Source organism: Miscanthus floridulus, chromosome 8 (assembly GCF_019320115.1).
Source record: "Miscanthus floridulus cultivar M001 chromosome 8, ASM1932011v1, whole genome shotgun sequence".
NCBI lineage: Eukaryota > Viridiplantae > Streptophyta > Magnoliopsida > Poales > Poaceae > Miscanthus > Miscanthus floridulus.
This window is the reverse complement of record NC_089587.1, coordinates 179303428-179330194: the sequence shown is the minus strand read 5'-3', so window position 1 is coordinate 179330194 and position 26767 is coordinate 179303428. Positions and strand designations below refer to the sequence as shown.

Sequence of the window (26767 nt, the reverse complement as noted above, 5' to 3'; positions counted from 1 at the left end):
CGGGCAGCGTCCGCCAGGCCTCGCGCCTCGCGCCGAGATAAACAGGTCACCGTAGAGACGGCGCGGCCCGCTCCAACGGCGACTCGACACCCTGCTCCCCGTGCGTGCGCTCCGCCATTGCACGAATCCGCACAGCGCGCGGAGAGGAGGGAACGTGCCAACAACTCGGAGTTTTCCGCACGCTGCACGGAAGCCCTATCCGCAAACGCGCAACCAGGCTCTGAGCTCTCTGAAGTTTGAACCCGGACGCGCGCGGGACGGCGGTAGCACCGGGGCACGTCGCGCCGCACGGTTGTTTGTCAGTCTCATCTGTCAAAGCTGCGAACAGCTCGACTGGTTCGAACACAATAGATCGCCGATGCAGATTGCAGCTTTGCTTCCACTATTTCGTCGACACCATCAAATCGAACAACGGCAAACCTTTGCAGTTGTGTTATTGCTAGCTATTGGCTCCATCACGAAATGGCGAAATGCACAGCCGCTGTGAATATATAGGGGCTTCAGAACTGTCTAACCGCTCCCTGGAAAAGAACAATACGATCTATAATTCCAAAATCTGTATATATAGTTTCAATCTCTCACTCTCCTCGCCTTTCAGACTGCCATAGGACCAGCACGTAAACAGCTGGTACAACTTGACGGTAGACCTACTAAAATAACCATAATTTGCTACGTAAGTTATGTACAACAGCAGGACACATCCCTCCACAACTTATACAGTTTATCACATCATGTTTCCGAATGGTAGGATAATGCTGTCAAGCTTAGAAGGTATGGCTCTGCCAGTCTTGGAGTGATCTGCAGATTCCAGTGCGCGCGATGTCTGAAGAGCCATCTCAGAATGGAGCCGCAGGCAGGTCATGGCCATCTAAAGGAGTCAAGCATGAGAGAAAACACCATAAGCAACAGTATTAACAGAGATTGTATATCCAACATGGATTGTTAGTGAGGTTTCACTATACAGCACAGCACAAGCTTGTATATCCAACATGGATCGCTAGCAAGGTTTCTCTATACAACACAAGCCCATGAATTACTGAAAAAGTCACTCGATGGGACAACAAAATGGGATGATTGGCAGTGTCATGTCTAGAAAGTGTGAAGTTAAGATTATGCGGTGATATAGTCAATCATTTCACCAAGTAAACAAATTTCTTTCCAGACTAAAAGCAAAGCAAAGGCCACAGAATTCGAATTCAATATTACATTTTCCCTTAACTTGCTTGCTGGTTGTAGTACTGTACCTGTGTACCATGATTATGGGGCTAAAAGGGGTACTATATGCCACGGAGCAGAACCGTATGAGACATATAGATACAGGTGATATATAACTTCCCAGTAATGATCGCAGTACTTACCGATGTGCATTCTGTATCAGGATCAGCTTCAGCAACTTGAAGAGCCCATGTGCGTATCCACTCTAATCCAGTAGAAATGTCCTGGTTGCCTTCAATAAGAGATGACGCCACATATGACGGATGCAAAGATATCAATATGCAAGACGCTGCAAATAACGCAGACCTTCTGACATATGCTTCAGCATGTCGTGAAACATCTCTATAGAAAAAGAGTTCGCGTTAATATTTAGAAAAACAAGGTTGACATACAAGTTTCTAAACATGTAGACAGTTCTGGTGGTGAATACCTAGATCTTATCATGTCAAGAAGAGCGGGAGCTAGAGCTGATGCTTCTGGATGCATGGCCATAGACTTCATACAGACACCGAGCATGTATATCAATTTACCGAGGACAACAAAGTCCCGATTAAGCAAGTCAACACCATGTGATCTTTTATCATATCCTTGCATCACAGGGAGCATAAAAGCAGCGGCATACAAAGGAAATCTATTTTTAGACCACTCGACCTGCAAGTCTTTCGCTTTTCCAAGACCCCATTTACGAGATTTTCCTGATTTCAATTGACCTGATTTAGATGGAACTTCTCTTTCATAACGGTGTGACCAACTTAAAAGTGTTCCTGGTTCAGAGACCTCTCTCCAAGGGCCTGCCCCAGGAGGTCCTATATTAGTCGGAACCAGCCAAGAGGGAGAAGTGTCAGTTATCAAGTTACCACGTCGCTGTTCTGTCTTCACAGTTTTAGTTTCAGCAAGCTCCTGTGCTGCCTCAGTCATAGCATCAATAATCAAAATGCGCTGACCAATATCCACACTAGATGAATATAGCAATTTTATCAGAACATCTAGAGATTCAAATGGGCAGGTTACCAGCAAGGCAACCAATGCCTTCTGTCTCTTTTCTTCAGCAGAATCTTCCTCTCCTTCCATTGCCACATCAGAACAGCGAACATGCACCAGTGCTCTAACAAGGTCACCAGAGTTGTAGCGTAATTCATCAGGTGATGCTCTCACAAGCTTTTCCGCATAATTAAGAGCATTTTCAACCTTGGGTACAGAAAAGAAACAACAAAGAAAAGCTCAGGATTTTGTAATATTTTCTTTGTAAAGAATTGATAGTAGTAATTGGGAACTTACACCATCTGGATCATCAGGTTTTCTTAGTGCTGCTGCAAGATCACTCAGGTGGCTGAATTTTTTTTGCAAATCTGTGTCATCATCTGATAGATCATATGGCTCTAGGGATGAATCACTGTATGCATCCACGTTCATGATTTCCTCATCACATTCTTCCTCCTCAAACTGCCCATTCGTAGCAGTATCAGACATTTGATCATGATCTATAGAATTGATCTCCACGATTTTCGCTCTGACATCTGGAATATCATGTTTTATTGCTTTTGCCTTCTTCTCACCCGCATTTCTCTTGTTCTCACGTGCTTTTGGTTTAGTTTTAGATTCTACAGCATCTAAAGGGGCTTTAATCTCCTTTGGAGATAGAACCCCAAAGTCCCAATCAACATTTTCACAACAGTTGTCATCAAGGTACAGAGGATTTTTCGGATCAACAACTTTAGAGAATGTCAATGCAACAGCACTAGCCATCTTCCGTATTAAATCAATTGGGCTCTCTAACCTGCCTAGAGTGACAAAAAAAAAAAAATCAGCAAGAAGATGTCATGGTTATTCGTATCAAATTCTGCTAAGCTAATGTACAGGGGTGAACTCACAGCTTACTCCTTGAAGAATAGAATTCAATACATCTTTAGTTGTTTCTAATTCTTTTTTTGTTATCTTTTCTAAACATAATCCAATTGCTGCAGTAATATCTGCATTTATTAAGGAGAATGATGCCAAATAATACTTGTATAAAAAAATGAAGCAATGTAATTTTCAGTGGCTCAAAGGATACAAGCTTGTTGCTCCACTGAATATGATTGAATAAACTCTTTCCTGGACCAAATACTAACCAAACTTTGCAATATACCAAAAAAGTTCGGTGTCCTTTGCATCAGAATTTCTGTGGTTGAATTTGGTGGACATTCAAAGACAGTGTAGTGAAGAATCCATCTCAGGCAGCATAAAGGAAATGTTTTCCAGAGTAAAAACTTGTCAACAAACATCGCCCTAAAGTAAGATGAGATGAAGCTACATAATGAGGGAAACTGAAAAAAAAAACACATAGAAGTACTTCACAAATTTAGTAGATGCTAAAGTTTCCTACTCCATTTGTACATTGAATAGCCATGCATGGGTAGGATGTATAACGAAAGTAATGCATGAAACATAGCCCTTCATAGTGATATGGATCCTTCATAGTGATATGGATTTGGATGGTATTATTCACATTAAAAAACCAAACATAAAGAAAAGATAATTATGTGGGATAATTATGTATCAATGAAATAGGTGCTTATATGAGAGGCCAAAATACATACACGTTGACTTGAAAATGTTGATGGCAATATGGCATACTAAAAAAACAATATTCATCACAAAGTACACCTCAGAGAACACATCCAAATAATTTATACTACACAGTGATCGGAAAGATGAATAATTGTAGTGAGAATGTGCAAAGAAATAACCTCAGAGAATGCGCCCACAGTGTATTCTAAGTGCATAACAAAAGTTATGTATCTAGAAAACCCAAAATGTCATAATTTGGAATGGAGGGAGTAGCATACTGCATGCCACATATGTAGATGAACTAAAAAATTAATCACTAAGCTACCAGAAGATTGACTTCCAGTGTTGCTTAGAATTCAAATCGACCGGTCCTAACTCACCTCATGACAGTTAAACGCTTGAAGCTCTGATTAAAGAGGGTCCACAGAATCCAATAAGCCTCTTCATCACTTATATGATGTGATGCAAGTTGACGCAACAACTCTTCTGTCAACCTTTCAATAGAATGCTGATCTCTCATTGCTTCAACCATATTGAACCAAAACTGAGACTGGCAAACATGCTGGATCATCTCAGGACTTGTGGCCCTATGATCTGGTGGCACACATCTATGTAGGTGATTGCGAATCTTAGGAATCAATTCAGCAACTAAAATACCTGAAACCAACAAGATGTTATCAGACATACAAGCAAATGATCTGCTTCCTTGCTGTGTGACAGTGGTAGCAAACAAATACCACAAAGCTTAAATTGTACAAACTTTATGCCAAAGAACCAAACATGTTTTAAGTTCATAGAACAATCAAAATATAAAACTGCACTTTGAGAGATTAATACTCACCAGTAGACCCACGACGACAAACACGAGATAGCACTTCACCCACAAAGTGGAACATAGAACTCAAGACACAATGTTCATTAGCCTCTTTGTCAGCAGCCAACTCAATAGTTGCTGCTTCTGCACCAGCAAGAAGTTGGCTGACAACATGCTTGAAGAATGAGCTTGTTTGTGTTAAGCATTTACAATTACAAGTACAAATCAGAAGAACATTATTTGAGTTTGAAAACGACAAACTCAGAAATAAATGGCAAAAAAAGTTTTGACCCAATTTTTTTTTTATTATGATCTGTGGGCGCACTGCAACATAACATACCGCAAGGAAGGAACAAGATACTCAGGTTAATTGTCTAGTAAAGTATAAGATACTCCATAGCGGAAAAGGATACGCTGATGTAAGTGCAGCTGAAGCTCCCAATCTTGCTTTATCTGGAACAGACGCAAGTAATTGTGCAACCCTTGATACGGATATTGTTTTATCTGGGTTGTGAATGTCTTCACCATGCTTATTAGAACAAGTAAAGTCCACAACAATTTGGAAAACCCCCTTATTATCAAGTAAGCATAGAATCAGTAGCCTGAAATAAGTAAAACTCTTAAGTAACAAACTTAAAAAAGATATCACGTGAGAGCAAAAGGAAATACCACATGGAATTCAAACTTCCAAGAAATAACAACAACTAGCTAAAGATAAGATGAAAATATGCCCCAATTGCTATTGCGATAACTAGAATGAACAACAGTATACATACATAAACATCCACAGCATAAATGTTGCAAAGGCAAGGGACCTAGTGAAGTCCACAAAGCTAAACTGCAAGGGACCTATTTATGAATATAACCTTTCAAGGTTCGAGCAAAAAGTCCGATGGTCCTCCTTAGAAACTTCTTTTTCAGATAGCGCTGGAACAAGAGCTTGAATCACTTCAGTTGGAGGCCCTTTGACAAAAAATGAATCATAAATCTCTTTCCTTGCAGAGTCATTAATCTTCGGCAACCACTTCAAGGCAACATCTGACAACCAAAGTGGCAGAATGGATTGGAGAGTGCTAAAAATGTTTAAGAGTAACAAATTGACAACGTGCTTAGTAACTAATTAAAATCTTCTGAACATTCTAGATGTCCATGGGGGCATGAGAACCAAATTGCTGTAAAGACAACAAGGGACACAAACAACTGGTGTTCAAATAAAAGTTGGATTCACCTCTCGTTCAACACTGCCACATTTGAAATTCTTTTCATTTTTAAGTACAAGTGATGGGAAGAGTATATGATTGAACAAGCAATTAAGGACGATTGGCAGACAGAGTGCTCCACAAGATTGCCAGCAAGCAGGCCTTTCTTGCTTTCACCCAAGACACAGTGGATATAAATGAGTTTGGACATGAAATTCAATACTTCATTCTTCAACAAATTTTATCTGTAATGTATTTTTTTTAAAGGACTCTAGAAGATCCCTTCTGATTGATGGCACAAGTCAATTTTGTATTAAGTGCAAACAACTAATTCATGCCATGAGATTGTAGCTGACAGTGGACATAAATGAATCATGGCAGTATGAGACTGCAGTTGGCAGAGGCAGATACTATTCATTGTTTGTGAATACTTAGGTGTAAAGACAGAGTAGTACACTTACTGCCAAGCAATATCTTAGTCATAGTAGGAAATGCTGGACCATGATAAAAGGCACACCTCCAAGATTCCCTTTCATCATTGCTGAGGGTTACAGCTTCAACAATCTGAGAAAACAGGAAGTGGTGAAACCTCCAAATACCATGGTTCTAAACTCAAATTTTCCATATCACACAGAAAGAGGTATGTGCCTTTGAAAACACTAATTTATCTCCCAAATTTACACTCAGTACACTGTCATGAATGTTTCATACTTTCATCACTAGACAAAGGTTCAAACAATTCCATACTTGGGTACTGCTAACTTCTCACCTAAGTGTAAAAGTGGTCTCAGTAACACGCTGTGTTACCCATGATGGAATCATTCATGTAATATGTCACACAAATGATTATCAACCACAAGATCTTGTGGCACATTAATCTATTTCAGTGCTTAGCTAGATGGCGATTTTTTACAGAATATAACTTGTACAACCTCAGTTGTATATCTATCTAAATATAAAACCAATGCACCTATGCAAGTGAAAACAGACTTTCTCGTTTCGACAGAGACATCCCATCAATCAATCTTTCTAGGAGACCATATTTGTCACATAAATATAGCAAGATTTCGTAAAATAAAAAAAATAAAAAAAACAAAAATCCGCTCAAATAAATTAACTAGTGCCTTCAAACTATCACAAAGTCTCACCTGCCTCCTGAAGGGTTCCTCGATGGTACCTGCAGGCGAGAGAGTGCACACATACGACACGAATTAGAGACCACAAGTGGTAAGAAGTAGATATTATTTAAGCATAGGTGCAGAGCCATGGGAGGTTAGGGCTCGGGACCTCACCGGCGACGGCCTCAGAGTCGACGGGGAAGAGGAGGGATGCGACGGCGTGAATCGCGCGGACCACCTCGCCGGCGCACGCAGCGGAGGCAACTGCGTCGGCGGCCTCCGCTACCCTGTCCAGGGCCAGTGCTTCGAGGCGCTTCTTTCCATCGCCGGCGCCCCGAGAAGGCGATGAGCTGCTTCGCGTGCTCGCCATGGGAGGGGCAGTCACGAGTTTACACTGTACACGAGTCTTTGAGAAGTTCAGTTTAGGGCAGGCTCGTTTTTTTACTTTTGAGCGAGAGAAATTTCAGTTTGATCGCGGAAAATCATAGGGTGTTTGTTTTGGGACCTATTTTTTTTAGACACAAGCGGAGCCGCCGGGTAGGCTTTTTACATATTTACCATTATTATGATCGCCACTTACAAGAATCACACTCTTAGAATGACGCTTACAAATTTAGTCGTTTTAGTTCGTGCTCCTTTCATTTTTACCACTTTCACCTATGTGGCACGCCAGCTCGTGCTGACACGCTGGCACCGGCACGGGAAATGACCCCGCTGCCCTCGGCCATCTTTCAATTAGATGCACCGTTGCCCTCTCCCTTTTCCCCCTCCCCATTTCGTTCGCCGCCGCCTCCTTCCTCTGCCCGCCCGTCGCCCCCATCCTGCTCGTCTCCACCGCCACGGCCACCATGGACGACAACCTTGGTGTTCTTCGGCACATCCATCATCGACAGATCAAAGGTACGTGCCCTACTTTGTAACTGAGACACAGAGCCCGCGCCGAGTAGGGTTAGGGATTAGGTTAATGTTCGCTGATTTCGTCTTGCTCTGCTATTTTCTTCATAGGCGATTGATGTAGTACGTCTCCATCTGATCCATGTCGCAATGGTCACTGGTGATTGCCCTCCTTGGTAAGCACTTTACCACAGTAGGTGTGTAGTACTTAGTCTGTACTTGCTCATGTTTTTCCATGTCTATGATGATGCCAAGATCGATCCTAGCAGTGCATTTAGGCTAGTTGTTAAGGTTGGTCCATATGTTGCTGATGAATATGGTCCAGTGGACATGGCAGAGTAGCAGCATGACATCTGGTTTGATAGGAACGATTAGTATTCTCTTGCTAAATTCCATGATGATTTATTAACAAAGACTATCTGGGGGCCTTCTCAAACACTTGTAGTCTGGGTTGTAGACTAAGAGACTTGCTCTGAGTGGAAGCTTAGGAGGGATGAACATGTGCAGCAAATGATGAAGGACCACTGGGATGAGAGGGTGGCTTTTCTTACAGTTGATGTTGTCAAGAAATGTGTGTGTAATGACAATGCTAGTTCAGCTGCTTCTAGAGCTAGACATGTCTCTGGTGTGACTAATGAACATAGTGCAGAGCCTAATGATGTTGAAGGCTATGGTGATACTTGTAGCACCCCACCCCCCCATGATGAACAACCTGTAGTAGTAGTTGATTGGAGCATTCTAACCATTCAAGAGAATCCTAAAGATGATGGTACTGCTACACAGCTTGTTGATGAGGATCAGATATATGAGGCTATGGGATTCAAGGAAGCTAAGGCAAGAGAGGAAGAACATGGTACACAAGAGGTGTCCAATTCTAGCTATGTCAGCACAGATGCATGAAGACATGAATGCAGCAAGCTGTTGATGTTGATGACATTGCTCATGAAGAGCCACTGTATGAATGGGACAGGGACAATCCTGATATGAGTGTAGGCACTGTGTATCCTAGCATGGAGGAGCTTAGGCTAGCAATTAAACAATATGCTATAAAAAGGGAGTTTGAGCTTGTTACTGAGCATTCAGACATAGAAAGATATAGGGTCTGCTATGATGCTCTAGGCTGCCCATGGAAAACTTAGAGCCAGAACCCAACATGATGGCAGTGTCAGGGTACATTTTCTGATTTTATACACATGTTTGTTGTAGTTTTTGTTTGCATTGCATCTTCTCCATTGAACTGGTGGTTTGAAGTCTTTCAATTATATTTATGTATGGCTTTTTTTGTACATACAGATTCAAATAAATAAACAAGATCATAAGTGTGCATCTACACAAAGGGTTGAAGCTAACACTATGGCCTCAATAAAATGGGTGGTAGAGAGAGCAGTTCAATTCTTAAAGAAGAAGGAATCAATGGGGGCTACAGAGATGAAAAAGGAGTTGAAATTCAAATATGGTATTGACATCCCCTACCAGACAGTGTACAATGGGACTAGAAGAGCATCTGAAAAGCTTTTTGATAAGTGGAATGATTCTTTCGATTGGTTGTATAGGATAAAGGTTGAGATAGAACTGAGATCACCTGGTAGTGTGGTAGAGATAGACACTATCACAGATGATGAAGGCAAAGTTAGGTTTAGCAGATTCTTATGTGCATTCAAAGCAAGTATAGATGGTTTTTTGAATGGCTATAGGTCTTATATCAGTGTAGACTCCACTGCTCTGAATGGGTCCTGGAATGGCCACATGCCAGCAGCCTTAGCTCTAGATGGCCATAACTAGTTGTTTCCTTTAGCATTTGGCTTCTTTGACTCTGAGACAAAAGACAACTGGGTTTGGTTTATGGAACAACTTAGGAAAGCAATTGTGTAACACCTCGGTGTTAAGCATGCACTAACATTCCATCCCATGAGCATAATCATCATCACCTCATGCATAAGCATCATTCACGCATTTCATTTCGAAAGAAATGAAGTATCATTTCATGTGGTGCTTAAGTTGATTGAAATTCATTCATGTTTCAAACAATGTGAAATGCCACGCTCATGTTTGGATGCCATGATTCTTGTTTTGATCACTAAGATAGCTTATAAACATTTAGGATGTAATTTGGAGCAAAGTTTATATTCAAAGTTTTGCCAAATTACGCTTTTAAAATAATTCTTCAAAATTAGGGTTTTGGGATTTAATTGACTTTAAATCTATAATTCAAAATATATTTGGAATTTGACTTTGGGCATAAAAGCAAAGTTGTAGAGAATAAATTTTTGAGCAACTTTTATTTTTGGACCAAAGTTTGAAACTAGTTTGAAATTACTCAAAATTTGCATTGAATGAAATCAAAATAGAAAATAATTTGGAAAATCACATTTTTTCACTTTACTGGGCCGCCGCCTCGCTTTCGGTCTAGCCGCTCAGGGCGGCCCGGCCTGCCTCCGCGCCGCTCCCCTGCTCCCATGCGCCACGCCCGGCCACGTCAGAGCATGCCCGCCACGTCAGAGCGCGCCCGCCGCGTGGCCGCCATGCGCCGGCGACGCACACCGCGTGGTAGCCCCGGCCTGCCCCGCGCGCCTCCTGTCACGCCTTCACCTACCCGACCGCGCTACCTCCTCCTCACTCCTCCACTTCGCTCTCTCGCCTCCGCCAGTGCAAGCAGCAGCCGCAGCACTCGCCTCCGCCACGCGCCATCGCCGGAGTTGGCCGTTCTAGCTGCTCTAGTGCGCCTGAGCCATCTCTATCTCGCCCGTAGCTCCGCCTCCACCTCGCGCACCCCGTCCTCGCGTCACTTCGCCGTGGTAAGCGTTCCTTCCTCGGGAATCGCTCACCGGAGCGGGGTCGAGTTCGCCAGAATGCTCCGCTCCGTGGACTCCCCCTCTCCGCTCCACCTCGCTCCTTCCTTTCTCGAGCACGAGCACCGCACCGCGTCGCTGAGTCTCCCGAGCACCTCCTCTCGCCGTGCCATGGCCGGGGAGGCCTCACCAGCGACAACCCGCGCCGCCGCTCCGCCATGCACGGCAGCGGCCGGCTTCCCGTGCTCCTTGTCCCAAGCCATGGACACCATTAGGTTCGCAATAGGGTGGGGAGCACGCCAGTCACCTGCACTAGGCCAGGAGACCTCGCCGTCGGTGAGAGCCGGCCGATCAACGACTGGCCCTGCCTCGGCTCCGGCTGACGCGTGGGTCCGGCTTGACCGTGGGTCCCGTGTGGCAGCCCCTCTGGGTGTACTGCACCGGGTGCATCTAGCAGTTTTGAACATGGATTTTTGAAAGTATTTAAGAATGATTTTCAGATTTCTATTTAAATGCTTTGAGAATTTATAACTTGCTCAAAATGACTCCAAATTTGTTGAAACAAATTTTGTTGTGTTCCTTGTCACCAGATCTACATGATAAAAATATTGCATGTCAAATTTGTGATACTTTTCTGTGTAGCTTTATTTAAATTGAATAAATGCTGATTTCTTGGGAAATGTATAGTAAATAGAATATAGGTCAGAAAAATATGGTTCTAATTTTGTTGATCTCTTTAGGTGATGTACTTTCTATAAAAATTATATGCCATGTATGTCCTGTAGAAAAATTATGAGATGTAGTTCAAGTGCCTTTAATGGCTGATTTTTGTTATTTTTGCTAGAGAGCAAAATTTGTATAAAACATGCATGTCATAATTTTTGTACAGTGAATTTTATGATATGAAGATCATGGGAAAAATACTACATCTATTGTTTGACACTTTTTAACATACAAAGTATTTTCATGCTCATATTTAGGTCGTCCAAGCTTGTCATTTTTGTGTAGGCTATTCCACTTATCCAAATGCCATAAAAATTTGATGGTAGACTACTTAGGGATAGTACTGTGCTATAGGTAATTTTCTAAGATTTTTCTAAGCTATAAAAATAGATGTTGCTATTCAAACCTATTATTAATTAGGGTTTAATCAAATGTTGCTTGATGCATGATTAAGAAATTAGTGAAGCTTTGGTTTATCTTTGAAGCATTTAATGAGATGTGTTGACTTAGCATATTAGTAGTAGAAGAGAATGCAGTAGATAACATGTGCTCGTAGTACATGTTCTTAGATGATGTTGACTACCTTGCATTCAAGCATATTCATTGGGTTCATTTCATCCGATGCACCTTTTACATAAGCACTTACGCACCTGCATCATATAGGATCGCAAACCGAGAGCCCAGTTGTCATACCCGAGGAGCCCGAGGAGCAGCTCGAGGTGCAGCCGCGGGAAGTGACCGAAGCAGACGAGGAGGACATTGAGGAACTTTCGGAGTGCCCCGATCACCGCCCGAGCTCCTTCGAGAGAGGCAAGCCTCAGGAGCATTTTCTCCCCGATTTGCAATTATTAATTAAATGCTTTACTTTAATTGATGCATTACATTCAGGAGTTGTTTGCAACCGTTGCTGCATTATACATTGTCTACCTTTGTTATACTATATCCTTGTTACCTCTGGTATCCGCTAGTCGAGTCAATGCTTAGCTGGCTTAGACTGGTAGAAGTCGGATGAATTTCCTATCACCTGCGAGCTATAGGTGGTTACCTGGATCTGCTTGGATAACTATGTAGTCATGGTATAACTAAGTGTTAATTTGAAGTTAAGACCGGATGGAGACTTACAGAGTTTTAGACTATAGTGCTTTCCGTCTGTGTCGACTAAGGACCAACCGTTGTTGGGCCTCGAGTCATGTTGAACGCATGCCTTACATTTAGCTGGCCGAATAAAGTACCTTTCGACCGCGAAGCTGGGAGATTATTCGGGCCGAGTAGATTGCCCGTAGCGCACTATACCGGAGCAGGTGTGGTAGGACACAGGGGCGCGATGATAAGACCAAAGGGCAGTCGGTCGGCCCCTGGGTACATGTGGTTCCTAGGTAAACTCGAGATTTTCCTAGATAGTTGACTCGGTGATCGATACCTCACTTTAGCGGGTGAGTGAGGTTTGTGTAAGGAATAAATCACCAGCTGGCTAGGAATCGATTCGAATCGCCATCGCTCCTGGATAGTGAGCACTTGACTTGAGTGACTTCATCGTAGTAATGTTGATGGAACACTTGGACAGTTATAATGAATATGACATTATGGAAGTTGTTAATGATCATTGGTTATCATTATTTGCTTAATCACATGCTTGCTCTAGTATAGGTGCAAATATAGTCGACAGGCTAATAATAATTAACTTGACAATAATGTTTTTAGAAAGGTTCTTGAAATACTAAAAATGCCTCTTTTTGTAAATGAGTCAGCTACCCTACTATAAAGCCCTTCATAATCCTTGGTGTCACTTTATTTTTGGTTATGTCGGGTAAATCTAGCTGAGTACCTTCTCGTACTCAGGGTTTTATTCTCACTTAGTTGCAGATGGGTAGATGTATTACGGTTACTATATCAACTGCCTTTATCCTACGATGGGTGATGTGTAGGACCATGGGCATGGTCATTCCTTACGTCTCGTCTGATGCTTTTGTTGGAGATGATCATTAGCTAGGCACTATATTTGAACTCCGTGTGAGTATGTGTGGTTTTGAACAAATGGCTTCCGCTACTTCTATTTGAACTCATTTGTAATAACTATGTTTAAACTCTGATGTATCTGAGATAGCGAACTTTTATGTAATATGTGATGATGACCGCTAAACTTATTACGATCTTGGCTGGTATGTGAGTTGGTTTGAAATCCTTCGTGATTTCACGGACTACCGGGTTATACGGGCTTAAGTTTGCTAAATCAGTCTGCTCTGGCGGATGATTTTCTTACTTAATTTCGTATAATTGATCGGTTCTGTTACAAATTGGACCCATGGAGCACTTAGCAATCTGCACTAGGTGCATGCAAGGGTTTGGAGTCAGCTGTAAAAGGTGTGTTTCTAGATGCAGAGTGGAGAGAATGTTTTATGCATTTGATGGAGAATATGAAGAAGTACTACACAGGTGATGTGTATGGCAAGAATATGTGGCCTGCAGCTAGAGCATATTCCCCACATAAATTCAAGTACTTCTTTGACAAAGTGTTGGTAGCTAGTCTAGAGGTGCAGAAATGGCCTGAGGTGGCCAAGGGGTACAAAGTCCACCCTCCACTATAGAAAAAGAGAGAGCCTAGGAAGATTGAGAAAAATAGGATGAAACCAGCAAGGGAGACAGGGAAGCAAAGCAACTAGGCAAGTCAGGTGCCCAAACTATAAAGAGTATGGTCACAGGGGCTAGTAGCTGGAAGTGTCCCCACACTGGAACAAAGAAAAGGTGCCTTCTAACTGTGATTTACTTGTTTTTGTTTTTTTGTAAATGATAACCACTGACCCTACACTTTGTAGGAAGAGAGCAAGTAAGAAGAAACTAGCCAAGGTTGGGAGGAAGAAGGCCAAGACATCTGGTGGTGATGAAGCACTAACTCCAAGAACAAGAGCAGCATTGGCAAGAGAAGCATCAGCAAAAGCTAAGAGGGAGGCCCTGGAAGCACAAATGAAGGCAGAAGCAGCAGGGAACTAGCAAGCAGCAGCAAGGGAGGAAATGGAAGCTACAAGAAATGAATTTGCAGCAGCAAGGAAGAAGAAGGAGGCCTAGAACTAATGGCTTTGGAAGCTGTTCTACCAGAAACACCAATTAGAAGGTACTCATTTCATCTTCTTTAAGATGGTTAATTGAAACTATGCTGGTAACTAAATATGTTTTTCCTATAATAGGGCACTATTTGCACAAGATGAAGTCCAACCTGAGCCTGTGAAGAAAATTATACCAAGGAGGAAGCAGTTAGCAACTAAAGTGAAGAAAACTCCACCACCTAAGAAGAATGGAGAGAAGGACAAGGGGAAGGGCAAGGCCAAGGCCAAGTGACCATGGATGGTCTTTTATGCAATGATCTGGAACTTTTGTGTTCAATGGCATGTAATTTATGTTATGTACTTAAATGGGCACAGAAACAGTAAGCATGGTGCCCTTATTTTGGTAGTGAAGAACATCTCAGTTATGTGATGGCAAACCAGCCCCTATTTGAATGTTAAGAACATCTTATTTATGTAATGTAATGGCAAATAATTAGCCCCTATTTCAATGTCAGCTTGCAGTTGCTCTTTTTCATTACAAGTTGGTTGTAACTGCTCATTCACTGAAAACAACTCCAACTGCTCATTCATTTGAAACTGAGAATGCACAATTCCAACTGCTCATTCATTCAAGCATACTGGACAACCAATTTCATTGAAATAAAAGGGTTTATTGTCATACAAAGTCACTACATCAGGTCATCATAGATTTGAAAACTACTCCAAACACAACAACCACAAGACAAACGATGACATAGTTCATTTTTGACATCATCTTCTCAAGCTTCTTCTCCAGTGCCTCAGTCTTCAGGTCCTTCAAGCCCTTCACCCCCAGATGGGCGCCTTCACTGTGCTCTTCTCCTCCCTCCTCCACCAGTTCCTCAATCTCCTCGCAGCAGATCCTGATGATCTTCTTGTCGACCAATTCATCGAAATAAGCCTTTTGGAACCTATAGAAGCTACAGAGCTGCGGATTGTGCAAAAAAAAAGAGAAATAAATAAGACAAGCTAGGACTAGAATGAAGGAAAAAGGAAAATCACCAAAACTCACCTCGTTTCTAGGGCATTTGAAGAAGCTGCGGCCCTTGTTTTCGAGTGTCTTGCACCACGCGAAGCTCAATCACACGAGCGAGCTTGCAATCGGGGCAGACAATTAAGGGGAGCCCTGTTTCCGTACCAACCGGATAGGCCACAAACGTAGCGACCGCGGAACTCAGCCTCCTCGCCGGCCTACTCGAGCTGGATGACTCCGCCCTATGCGACATGGTTGCCGTCCGTGGTGGCCGTGACGGTGGAGACGAGCAGGATGGGGGCGGCAGGCGGGCAGATGAAGGAGGAGGCGGCGAACGAAATGGGAAGGGGGAAAAGGGAGAGGGCAACGATGCGTCTAATTGAAAGATGGCCGGGGGCAGCGGGGTCATTTCCCGTGCCGGTGCCAGTGTGTCAGCACGAGCTGGCATGCCACATAGGCGAAAATGGTAAAAATGAAAGGAGCGCGAACTAAAACGGCTAAATTTGTAAGCGTCATTTTAAGAGTGTGATTCTTGTAAGTGACGATCGTAATAATGGTAAATATGTAAAAAGCCCGGCGGGGGTGGGGCGGCGGTCGCCGCTCGTCGGTCGAGCGCGTAGACGCGCTCCGCTGGAAGCGTGGGGTCGGGGGTTGGGGGTCGCGCCGTCTCGGGTCGGGGTGGCTCCGTTGCTGCCTGGGCTAGAGATGACGAGTGAACACTGGGCACCTTGGGCCAAATTCTCATGGGCGACTACTAAAAAACTTTTGGGTGAGATTCCAGGATAGTCCCGAACCTACCGATCACTGGGCCCGCCACTTGATAAGCGATGGCTGAAATGGGACAGGACAAGGATCAGCGAACAAAAGACTGCAGACGAGCCCTCTACCTAATTTTTTTGTATTTCTATATACTACCTCCGTTTGCGTTCACTTGTCATCGAATTTTTACTGTAGCAATTTTGACCATACGTTTTTTTTTCTGTAAAAGATTTTTAGATACATCAAGTTTTCACATATATGATTCTTTATTGAACATGCTTCATTAGTGTTATATACATTGAAGTATCTAAGATTTTTTTAGGAAAAAAAAAACAGATGGTCAAATTTGCTATAGTAAAAAGTTGCTGACAAGTAAACACAAACCGGGGGAAGTATAAAGGATAAGCACAAGTTACAGAGCTTATAAAGCTCAAAGGAAAAGAGAGGGAAACATTATAGGAAATTCTCTCGCTACAAATCTAGAGCTAGTCTCCTGTCTTGCTTGGCTCTGATTCATACCAGACCAAGCTCTTCTCTGAAGATCTCTTTCCATTTCTCTAAGCTGAAAGGGTCATTGTCAAAGATAACACCATTTCTGACTTTTCAAATGGCCCAACAGGCTGTAATCATCAATTCTCTAAAGCTACTGTCAACAAAGGAAGTCCTTGCTTCTATCACCATGTCTAGTGGAGGAAGGCTGCAATCCCAGAAGATGCATATGGTGTCCCAACACAGTTGGCTGAAAAGGACACTCAAAGAAGAGATGAAAGCATGTTCCTTCACACCCAGTGTTACAGAGAACACATGTAGTAATCACTTAAACTGGACTGGAAACAAAATAACACATTTTTTTTTGGTTTGGCGATAAATTTCACGCTGAATATATAACAATTGTGTTAAAGATGTTGCTGTTTCGTTGAAACACCTATTTTTTTCAATTACAAATTGTGTGGAAAAGCACAAATGATGCCATGAAGATTTATGCCCTATGAAACTACGCAGATTCATGATAACGTATATTTATATTTATTTATGTCGTTAGAAGAAAGATTTGTGATTGTACAACCAATCACCTCCAATCGAAAAATATTCATGAGGGAGGTGCGAAAAAAGTGTAGCCAATTATATACATTTCTATACATACGTCAAAGGTCGACCCATAAGGCCTCACCGCCTCAGACCTCAGCTGCAGGAACGAATTTACGATGATGGGACTCAACAGGTGACCAGGGCCACATCTACAACTACCACTTCTTCAGTATAACAAAGAATGAGAATGCTATTTTTCTGCACATTACATCTTTGTGTGCGAAAATTCAACATATACTGCTCAAGTACAAATCTGAGCAGGAGGGAGAAAATGAAAAGAATGACATTTCTAACATCTACCATGTATTGTATGAAAGAAAGAAGAAACTGTTAATACGTGCTATTGTACAATTATGCTATGAGGTGGGTCTCGGTACTGAGAAGCAGTGTCACAAGATGCTGCCCAGCAACCATAGGTGCACAACGAGCCAGTACAACATAAGCCCTAGCCTTGCTCGTGGCCGGTTCATCAGAATTTGGCTCCCCGAGACCCTACACACAAAGACACAGGCTGATTAAACCATAACGGACCAACTGAAGTGAGATGCAGTATTCTCCTCGTGCACAATCATCAGAGCCCAACCATCAATTGATCAAGACAATGGATAAAGCACAATATTCTTTTTATTTCATTTCAAGCAATAAATTTGACTTGTCATGTTCTATGAATTTAACTCTTCTTTCCAATGAGCCCAGTCATAAATGCAGAAATATAAAGCATCTAGTGCAAACAAATAGCCAGATGAAATTATGCAAACTATTTTAATCCAGGTATCAAAATTAGACCAAAATATTTGTGAAGATAGTACTGAAACTTCATGATCAGATACAATGTCTTAGGAGAACAAACAAAACAAGAGAACTAGAGAACCTAATTACTGGTTGGGCTTGATAAGCACTCCTAAGTCTTATCAGTGTTGGAAATGACTAGTATTTGTGAAGGTTGTTTTGTTTTTCCTGAGACTGTTGACCAGAAGTTTTATATGCATCTAACTACTGATTTCGGCTTGATATGCGCTCCTATCACTATTGGAAACAGAAGGCAGTATCAAAAACTGACATGTGGTAACTCCTCGGTGTAACAAGAAATTTACTAAATGTAACACAAAAGTAAAGGGTATAGCTAGGTGCAGTATCCTTGAGCCTATGTTCTACATACATTTCACAGAATCATTTAGCATCGGAGAAATAGAGACATTCCTCTTATCTTTGAAAAAAAGGGCAGATATCCATTTTACGAAATTAATTGAAACCAGTAGAGCTAAGAAGCGCAAATTACTGAACCACTAGAGCCAATGGGAATGAGAGAATGTCGAGCATGGAGCATGGTCCACCTAACTCTTTAAGTTTCCAACACACGTGTACAGCATTATTATTCAATTACTGTGCAATCAGCTTACCAGAAGGCATCGACCCTATCAGCGATGTGCTTTCCCTGAGCTGGAATGAAGCCAGATGTATGGAGTGATTTTATACGCCCTTCAAAGATGAGAAATACAGTGCTGTTAGACACACTAGAAAATTAGCGGAACTATCCCCCCCTCCTCCTTGTTCCGCACAAAAACAAAAGCACAAAAGAAGAAGGCTGCGATACCCTTGTCATCTGAATCCTGCGCAGCAATTAATCGTTCTGACTCTGAACCAATGTTGAGAACAAGATGATCCGACGACCCCTTCCGCATTGTTCTAGCATGTGCAGCTGTAGAGACAGATGAAACTGACGCCTTGCCCACTGGTCCCTGCAGAGTAGTTGAAACCACCAAATTATAAACATGCTTAATTACATCTGTGCAGAGCTGAGCTAGGATGCAAAGAATAGCTCCTGAGCAACACATTGACAAACTACTAACATCAGAAACACCATAACAAAGACAATGTTAATCATAAGACCAGTGAATATCACAACGAAAGAACAATACATTACTGCAAAACATTATGAATGCCAGTAGCATATGCCAGAAGATTAAAAAGGAGAACTAATGACAAAAGTACAAGCAGAAACAAGACTTACCGCATCTTCAATCTCAGATATATCTGAACCAATTGTTGAGGAAGATGCTTCAAATGATCTGTCTTTACTAGCTTCTGGCTGAGCAAGTCGCGCATGGTACAAATCCTCAAGCATCTTAACTTTTGTTGATAGCTCATCAACTGCCTTTTCCCTTGACTGCAACTTTGCTCCCAGCTCCTGTGTCATGGATTTAGCATTCCCAGCTTCAGTACTTGAAGCAATTATTAGTTTTTCCAGCTTCGATAAGAGAGCTTGTGTGGTAGCAGGTTTGTTATCTTCTAGTACATCTTTTCCTCCAAGATATCCTAACCGCTGAATCATTCGCTCCATACTAACGGTTACCTCAAGAAGTTCACTTCCTTTGGATTCCAGCTCCCTATTAATTAGATCACTATTGCTGGAGACCTCTCTTAGCTGTTCAATTTCACGAGTATAGGATTCAATATTTAACTGTAAATCTTCATTTTCATATCTTAAGGTCTCAACCTCACGTTGAAGTGCACTAAATTCATCAATGACAACAAAAAGTTTGTCAAGCGGACTAGAGAATGTAGCCTCTTCCCTCTGCACATTTGACTCGCCTGACAACATATTTAACTTACTTATCTTCTCAACAAGGGCTTCCATTTGATCTTTTGAAATTGCATTGTCAGTTATACCTGAAATTTTCAAGAAAAAGAGTTCGGCAAGATGAAACAGGTAAATATAAGTGTGAAACAAAAAGAACATAATGAATATAAGAACCTCCAATTACTAGTGGTGTGGCACGATTTTACCTCTGTCTGCTGAAATTTGAGTGTGCTCAACTGATAGCAACTCTAACTCCCTTGCCTTCAATGCACCCTCCCTTTCCTTATATTCTTGCATATTTAGCTCCATTCTGTTGCATTCATCCTGTAATATTTTGAGTTCTTTCTCCAGCATGCATACCCTTTCAACAGACAACTGATGCTCATGTGAAGCAGTTTCAGCAGCTGATTCAGCTTGTTTCAGCCTCATTTTGAAGTCATCCAATGAAGTTATCACAAGCCCCTTAATGGCAAATAATTTTTCAGACTTGGACTTAAGTGTGTCAATCGTAGCAAGCAGAGTATCAGCCACCTTATTATAGTCACTGGTATCCTCATTATTCAGATCAGACACAGTTACTTCTAGTTCAGACCCTATGCTTGAGCTATCTGTAGCCAAGTCTATTGCATATCCAAGATCAACCATATCATCAAAAACAATTTCAATTTGTTGGATGCAATAAATACATTTTGATGACATTGCTCTCAGCTCTTTTTGTAGAGAAAGCACTTCAGATTCTTGAGCTCTGTTATGAGCATCCTTGTTCCCCAATTCAATCTTTAACATGTCATGCTCTTCTAGAGTATGAGCAAAGGTGTTGCTCACTAGTTGCAGAGAACGAAGCACCACAACAATATTGCTATTCATGTAGGTTGACAAATCTTTTAAAAAACTAGAAAAGTATTCAGCTTGGTTGCTCAACTGTTCAACAATAGTAGAGAAGGATGAAGTGTCATCAATACTCCCTTTTCTAGTTTTGTTGTTGACCAATCTTTCTCTAACAAAGCTATCATAGTCCGGAAGAGATAAAAGTGTTGAGAGTTCTGAATCCTGCTTACATTTTGTGATCATGGAGAGGTCAAGTTAGCACAATCATTATACCTGGCAAGAATTATAAAGCAAACTAAAGGGAAACAAAAGAGAAAAAGGTATATTCTAAGATGGGGAGGGGAGTTTACAATTGATTAAGATCCACCTCTTTCATCACCCGCGCAACATGCAGGCAAAATAATGTAGTAAGTGAATCTAGATGGCCATGTTAACAGTGGATTCCAATCATCGCCCTAAATTATCTTACTAGCAAGATCAGATGCGCCATGTTGACCGCTCTTAATTAGATTACTCTTACTCGTTCAGCTATCTTGTTTACTGGTAGGAAAGAATTGCACACACTGATAATAATATTACAAAGTTGACAGGCCTGATAACACAGAACTAGATTAGAAACTATGATGATTAGACAAAGCATACAACTCAGCCCAAGCATTAGGAAGTACAGTGTATAGATAGCTCTAAAAAGCCAACAAGATGAATAAAGCAACAAATTATCTCACTTCACTGCACAGAACAGAGAATCCTAAAAAATGCATCATCATAAGGAAAAAATTACCTCCACAATTGGATCATTCTGAAAACCCTTCACAGAAAGCTGCTCATGCATACTCTTGACTATAAGGCACATATCTCTCATGCTGCTGATTGTCTTTCCATATTCTTCAGCTATCAGAGACAAGAGACTATCATCCATTATAAGCATGCCAAGCTTCTCAAGGTAACCATGATGTTCTGTTGAATGACTTTGTAAGTGCCCGTGAGTTTTATCCAACTCCTCCAAACATTTGGTTAGCTTAGCATTAAGAGCATTGATTTCTGTTTCATATTTAGCTTCAGCTTTATTCTTTTCAGCATCAAGAATAGAAACATTTGATCTAGCCTGTGATAGTGCATCTTGTAGTGAATTAATAGTGGTGTTGGCATCTTCAAGATTCCTGAAATTGATTGCCAGTTCCTCATTTGTTTTCTCCAACTCCTCCTGTACAGCATTAGTATGTAACTGCATTTGACATTTTTCTTCAGAAATGGAAAAAATATGATCTTTTAGTTTACTCAACTCATCTTCTAACATGTTTATCGTGGAAAGGGTGTCAGAATGCCTGCTTGCATGTAAGGTAATTTGCTCATTTGCTTTGTGTAGCTCATTTTCAAGAGAACTCTTAGCAACTTGAGATTCCTGGACATATTGGGCAATCTGGCTAAACTTTTCCATAGGCTCCTCAAAAGGCTGATCAATTGGAAGAGTAAGGCTTGATATTGAATCAGCAAGAGTGCCCCAGGAATCTCTGGCTTCTTCCAACATGCTTTCTAATTTCACCTTTTCATCATTAAGGCTAACAATATCTACTTGCAGCTTTTCCAAATGTGCAGCCTGCAATGATAGATGCTCAACGTGCTCTCTGAGATCTGTCATGGCAGATTCTCTTGACTCTATCTCACGTCTTAGATTCTCAATATCCATGTTCTTTCCATCCAGTTCTCGTTTTATTTTATCTGCTTCGGAGGTTTTCTCAACAAAAGCTTGGTTTAGGTTTTCTGTTTCCACACAACTATCATCCAGAGCATGTTTAAGCCTTTCAATCTCAGAGTTTTTCCCATCCAAAACTTGCTTCATATTGTCTGTTACAGACTTATTTTCATCCAGAGCATGCTTTAGCTTCTCTATCTCAGAGCTCTTCCCTTCCAAAACTTGTTTCAAATTCTCTATTTCAGAGCTCTTCTCGTCGAGGGCTTGCTTGAGTCCTTCGCGCTCATGTACCAGACCCTTGCCCTTCTTTACAGCCATTGACAGCTTCTCTCTAAGCAATGCTGATCTCTCCTCCACCCGTTCGAGCTCCTTCTGCAGTGACACCTTCTCATTTTTCAGAACAAGAATCTCCTCGACCATTCTTTGCAGTTCACCAGTCCTCTCAGATCTGTCAATCATGTCTTCCTCGAGAATCATCTTACATAGTGTTGATTCCTGATCTAGGGTATATAGTAATGCCTGTAGCTTCTCAAAACTGCCACTCTCGATAGGAGAAGATTTTGTTCTTTGTTGGATGTTTCTGAGGCCCTGCTGTACCAATTCGCCAATATCCATAGGCTCACTACCCTCCAATGTGACATCAGAAATTTCAGCAAATGCCTTTAGCAGCTCATTATTTTGTGATGAGACAAGGGCCAACTTATTAACAGCAGCGGTGTATAGGGACATCAATTCAGAATGTTCATTTACAAGAATATCCTTTTCCTGTTTATCTTCCAGTAGAATAATTGTCAAACGGTCAATTTCCTCATGCATTGAAACCAACTTTGATTCATGTGCAGCCAGTCTAGCCAACATTTCAGCAGACTCATCATGCAACTGGACCGCATCATCTTTGGCCTGGTTCAGTGAGCTGGCAAGCCAACTGATCTGGGAATCAAGTTCAGCGGCTAGGACCGAATGCGGAATGTCAACTGAGCTCAAGATTTCTTTAACTTTGTGGTGCTCTGAGAAGATCATATTGGAAATTTTCTTCTGCTCAACTAACCATCCCAACCTGTCTGTCATCTCCAAGGAAAGAAGATCTTCTGGAAATGTTGCCTCTGACATGATCTCTTCAATGCGTTCAAGAACCCCATCCTTTAGTGAAAGGGAAGCCTGTAGAGAAGTAAGGGCACTGTTTGCTTCAGTTAGTTGCTCGATGCTGGTCTTAGCAGCTTCCCATGCACTATATGTTTCTCGAAGCTCATCCAAGCACTTTTCATGCTCATCTGTCTTTTCATCTAGAAAAACCCTTAGCTCCTCAACCCTGCTCTCAGCTGCTTGCAGGGCGTCAGACTTCTTTTGCAACTCTGCCATGCAACTCTGAAGCTCACCCGTCTTTTCAGCCAAGGACTGCTTCAAGGAATCACGGTGTTGCACCAGTGACTTGCCCTTCGTAACAGCCATGCTGAGCTTCTCCTTAGTCGTTGATAACTTATGCTCCATCTGCTCAGACTCTGCCTTTGCTTTGCTTGCCTCAGCATTCGCTGCATTCCTAGCAGCTTTCACTTCCTCAAGTTCATCAGAAAGAGCCTTCTTCTCTTCAGCAAAAGCATTCATCTTCTGCAGTAAATCCACCTCATTTCTCTTGCTACCGACCAATTCATTTGCAAGAATACTTAAGGTGGTAGAAAGGTCACCGTGCCCTGTGGCCACGAAACCAGGCTTCACCTCAGCTAAAATTTGTTCAAGCTGTTCAATACCCATCGAGACCTGCCTGTACCTCTCCACTAGCAATGAAGTCTTCCTTTCCAGAATAGAAATCCCATCCTGGTCAGCACCCTCAAAGCTGGCATTATCTTGCCCAACCACAGCATCAATTGATGCAAGCATCCGCCCAACAGCTTGCTCAGACCCTTCCCCCCACGAACCCAGGTATGCATTAGCAACCTCCCTTGATACCTCTGCCTCTGCAGCCCTTGCATGTAGGCTCTCAATCTCCTGCTCCCTGGCCCGTGCCACCGAGTTAAGTTCAAGCACAAGCCTCGAGCAGTCGTCCAGCATCGAATGAAACAGTGTCTCATCAGCGTCCTCTCCATGCAACGCAACTGAAGCTTCCTGCCCCACCATCTCCTGTAGCAACCTGCGGAGTGCCACTGCCTCCCGCGCAAACACCTCGTTCTCTTCCTGAACAAAAACCATTGTTCGTCACATCACGAACTAGAGCTTCCGCAGCAAAACCACGCACAAAACCAATATAATCCGATCGGAGAGGAAAGAGGAAGCAGCACCTGGTACTTGCGGAGCTCGGCGCTGGTGCTGGACACCTCAGGGAAGTCGATGACGGCCATGGACTCGTCCAGCGAGCGCGCGGAGCGCGAGCCCGCGGCCGCGAGATCGTCGGGTGCGTCCTCGAAGGTCTCGCCGCTGGTGGCGTCGTCAGCGGGCATGTTGACGAGGACGCCGCCGTCAGGGTCGGCCCCGGGGCTCCGCGCTTCCTGCAGAGCGAGAGAAGCTTCTCTAAGAAGCCGTCGGTCCGGGCCCGTGGTATCCGAGCGGAGGCCGCTTCGCGCCATACCTGGGCAGGAAGCTCGACGAGGACGCCGTCGCTGCTGCCGCTCTCGTCAGAATGGGACCGGCCGCGCTGCGGCGAGGAACGGCGGCGGGCGGTGGGGGAGGAGGAGGAGGAGGAGGACTTGGGGGAGGAATCGGAGTCGGAGTGGTCGCCCATGGCGACGGCGGCGGCGGCGGCGACAGATCTGGGCCGGGCGGGGGATCCGATCAAGCCATCGGCTACGCGGAGGAGAGGAGCAGTGAGTCAGGTGGAATGTCTGGTTCGGTGGAGACGATGGGTTGTGGGCCAGTCCCGGCGTCCCGGATGCGTGACGCCTGCATCTGTAGCTTACACATGGGTCCCAGGTGGCAGTGGGAGAGCTGGCGGGAGTGATTTGTCAATATGGTGCTGGGCTGCTGGCTATTCCGCTAATGTCAGCGGCTCGGCGACCGAGGGCCAACCTGTCGGCGCGCGAGTACGTGCTCGGTCCAGACCGCAGGAATCCACTGCGCAGCCCAAGATCCGATTTGTGCCTCGTTGAGACGTTTTCGAAGGAAGCCTCGTTGAGACGTTGACGGTTGACCCAGAAACGCCGGGGAATGGTCAGACTCATAGGTCACATTTGCACTTTGGAGCTTGCCGGACGTCTCGACGGATTGGACGCTCAGGTATAAGCGTGTTTGATTTGGATATCGAACTGATCCAGAATGGAATGGTGCGGCGTGGAACGGATCATCCGGTGCTTTTTAAAGGAATGAATGAACTCGTCCGAGATAATTTGTCTTTTCCTTGGACTTGGCAAAGTGGCTTGGAGACGGACGACTCCATCCCAAGACGCAAACCAAACACTTCAATTAGGGTTGGAGTTTGGATCCGATGATTTCAGACGGTTTCACGACACGAACCAAACACAGTTGCAGATGAAGAGCATTGGATCCCATGTTTAGCCAGTCGAGGACTGCAACGCCAACCTAGCTCACCTCTTTCCTCCACCTCATCTTGCAATATGATGTTTTGGTCATTACGCCTATTACTTGACTTCCTCTAAATATTAGCCACTCTATGGCATGCTTCCTACCTAGTGTCGATGTTTCGAATTACCAACTAGTAAATTTTTAGTATTGCGCATCTGGCTCGGATGGTGTACTTAGAGGACACAAGGTTTATACTGGTTTGGGCAGAAAGTCCCTACGTCCAGTTCGTTGCTGCTGCTCATGTTACTAGCACTGAAAGTTTGTAGTACGGGTTACAAACGAGCGAGAGAGGGACATGTCTCAAGTCTCTGATGTGCGTGTGCTCCTAAGGCGTGTTAGGGCGTGTGTTTTGATGTCTACAGCCGTATAGAGTGGTGAACCGCTGTTCTCTCTCCTGTGGCGTCCTGTTTCCCCTTTTATAGACGAAGGGGAAGAGCAAGTTACACAGAGAGAAAGAGGGAGAAGAGCCAAGGAGCTGCGTGGGCCTTTCTTCTTCTTTATGCGGGTCTGGTTGACACTGCAGATGGTGACAGGGACGGCTCCACGTCGGGCGCATGTTCGCCGCTGATGCCATGCCCCGGCGTTGTCAGCGGGTCGTGACGTCCCATTTCGTCCCGACGGGCGACGCGGCGAACCAGCGTGCTGGTCAGCGGTCGTATAGGGAGTAGGCAGTATAGTGACCACGCGTCCATCACTGTTGGTGATGTGAGTTCCCTGTAGTGACATGTCGTGGGCACGGGTCATGTTGAGATGTGCCCTCTCCCTGCACGATGCTAGAAGTTTGACCTTGGGTTGTACTTTTTGGCCCGTAGTGGTTGGCGGCGGTACGGGCTTCTGTCAGGAGCCGCGCCTAAGGGGTCGGGCGAGACGGAGCCCCCGACCTAGAGGCCGGGCGAGGTGGGGCCCCCGACCTAGAGGTTGGGCGAGGCGATTGGAGCTATAGTCACGCACC

The 26767-nt window shown here is 43.5% G+C and overlaps 2 protein-coding genes across 2 annotated transcripts; both read right to left on the bottom strand.

Annotated features, from left to right (window-relative positions):
* Positions 1–463: 463 nt before the first annotated feature.
* On the bottom strand, positions 464–7362 carry LOC136477627 (uncharacterized). Its single transcript, XM_066475839.1, has 13 exons — positions 7071–7362; positions 6927–6955; positions 6240–6342; positions 5446–5617; positions 4993–5181; positions 4607–4767; positions 4146–4422; positions 3269–3483; positions 3087–3185; positions 2494–2996; positions 1646–2403; positions 1359–1557; positions 464–868 (listed from the first exon to the last, which is right to left on the bottom strand). The coding sequence occupies exons 1-13, from the start codon at positions 7264–7266 to the stop codon at positions 725–727; spliced, it is 3045 nt and encodes a 1014-aa protein (XP_066331936.1). The 5' UTR covers positions 7267–7362; the 3' UTR covers positions 464–724.
* A 9818-nt stretch (positions 7363–17180) lies between these two features.
* On the bottom strand, positions 17181–25160 carry LOC136477626 (trans-Golgi network-localized SYP41-interacting protein 1-like). Its single transcript, XM_066475837.1, has 8 exons — positions 24866–25160; positions 24579–24785; positions 21394–24474; positions 19991–20834; positions 19215–19873; positions 18798–18942; positions 18604–18682; positions 17181–17695 (listed from the first exon to the last, which is right to left on the bottom strand). The coding sequence occupies exons 1-8, from the start codon at positions 25016–25018 to the stop codon at positions 17593–17595; spliced, it is 5271 nt and encodes a 1756-aa protein (XP_066331934.1). The 5' UTR covers positions 25019–25160; the 3' UTR covers positions 17181–17592.
* Positions 25161–26767: the final 1607 nt, after the last annotated feature.

Coding starts and splice junctions, on each gene's coding strand:
- LOC136477627 (XM_066475839.1), bottom strand. CDS start 7,266: ATGGCGAGCACGCGAAGCAGCTCATCGCCTTCTCGGGGCGCCGGCGAT. Junction 6,343..6,926: donor AGGAACCCTTCAGGAGGCAG/GTGAGACTTTGT, acceptor CTGTTTTCTCAG/ATTGTTGAAGCTGTAACCCT. Junction 5,618..6,239: donor GACTAAGATATTGCTTGGCA/GTAAGTGTACTA, acceptor TTTGGTTGTCAG/ATGTTGCCTTGAAGTGGTTG.
- LOC136477626 (XM_066475837.1), bottom strand. CDS start 25,018: ATGGGCGACCACTCCGACTCCGATTCCTCCCCCAAGTCCTCCTCCTCC. Junction 20,835..21,393: donor AGAATGATCCAATTGTGGAG/GTAATTTTTTCC, acceptor AAATGTAAGCAG/GATTCAGAACTCTCAACACT. Junction 19,874..19,990: donor TCAAATTTCAGCAGACAGAG/GTAAAATCGTGC, acceptor TGAAAATTTCAG/GTATAACTGACAATGCAATT.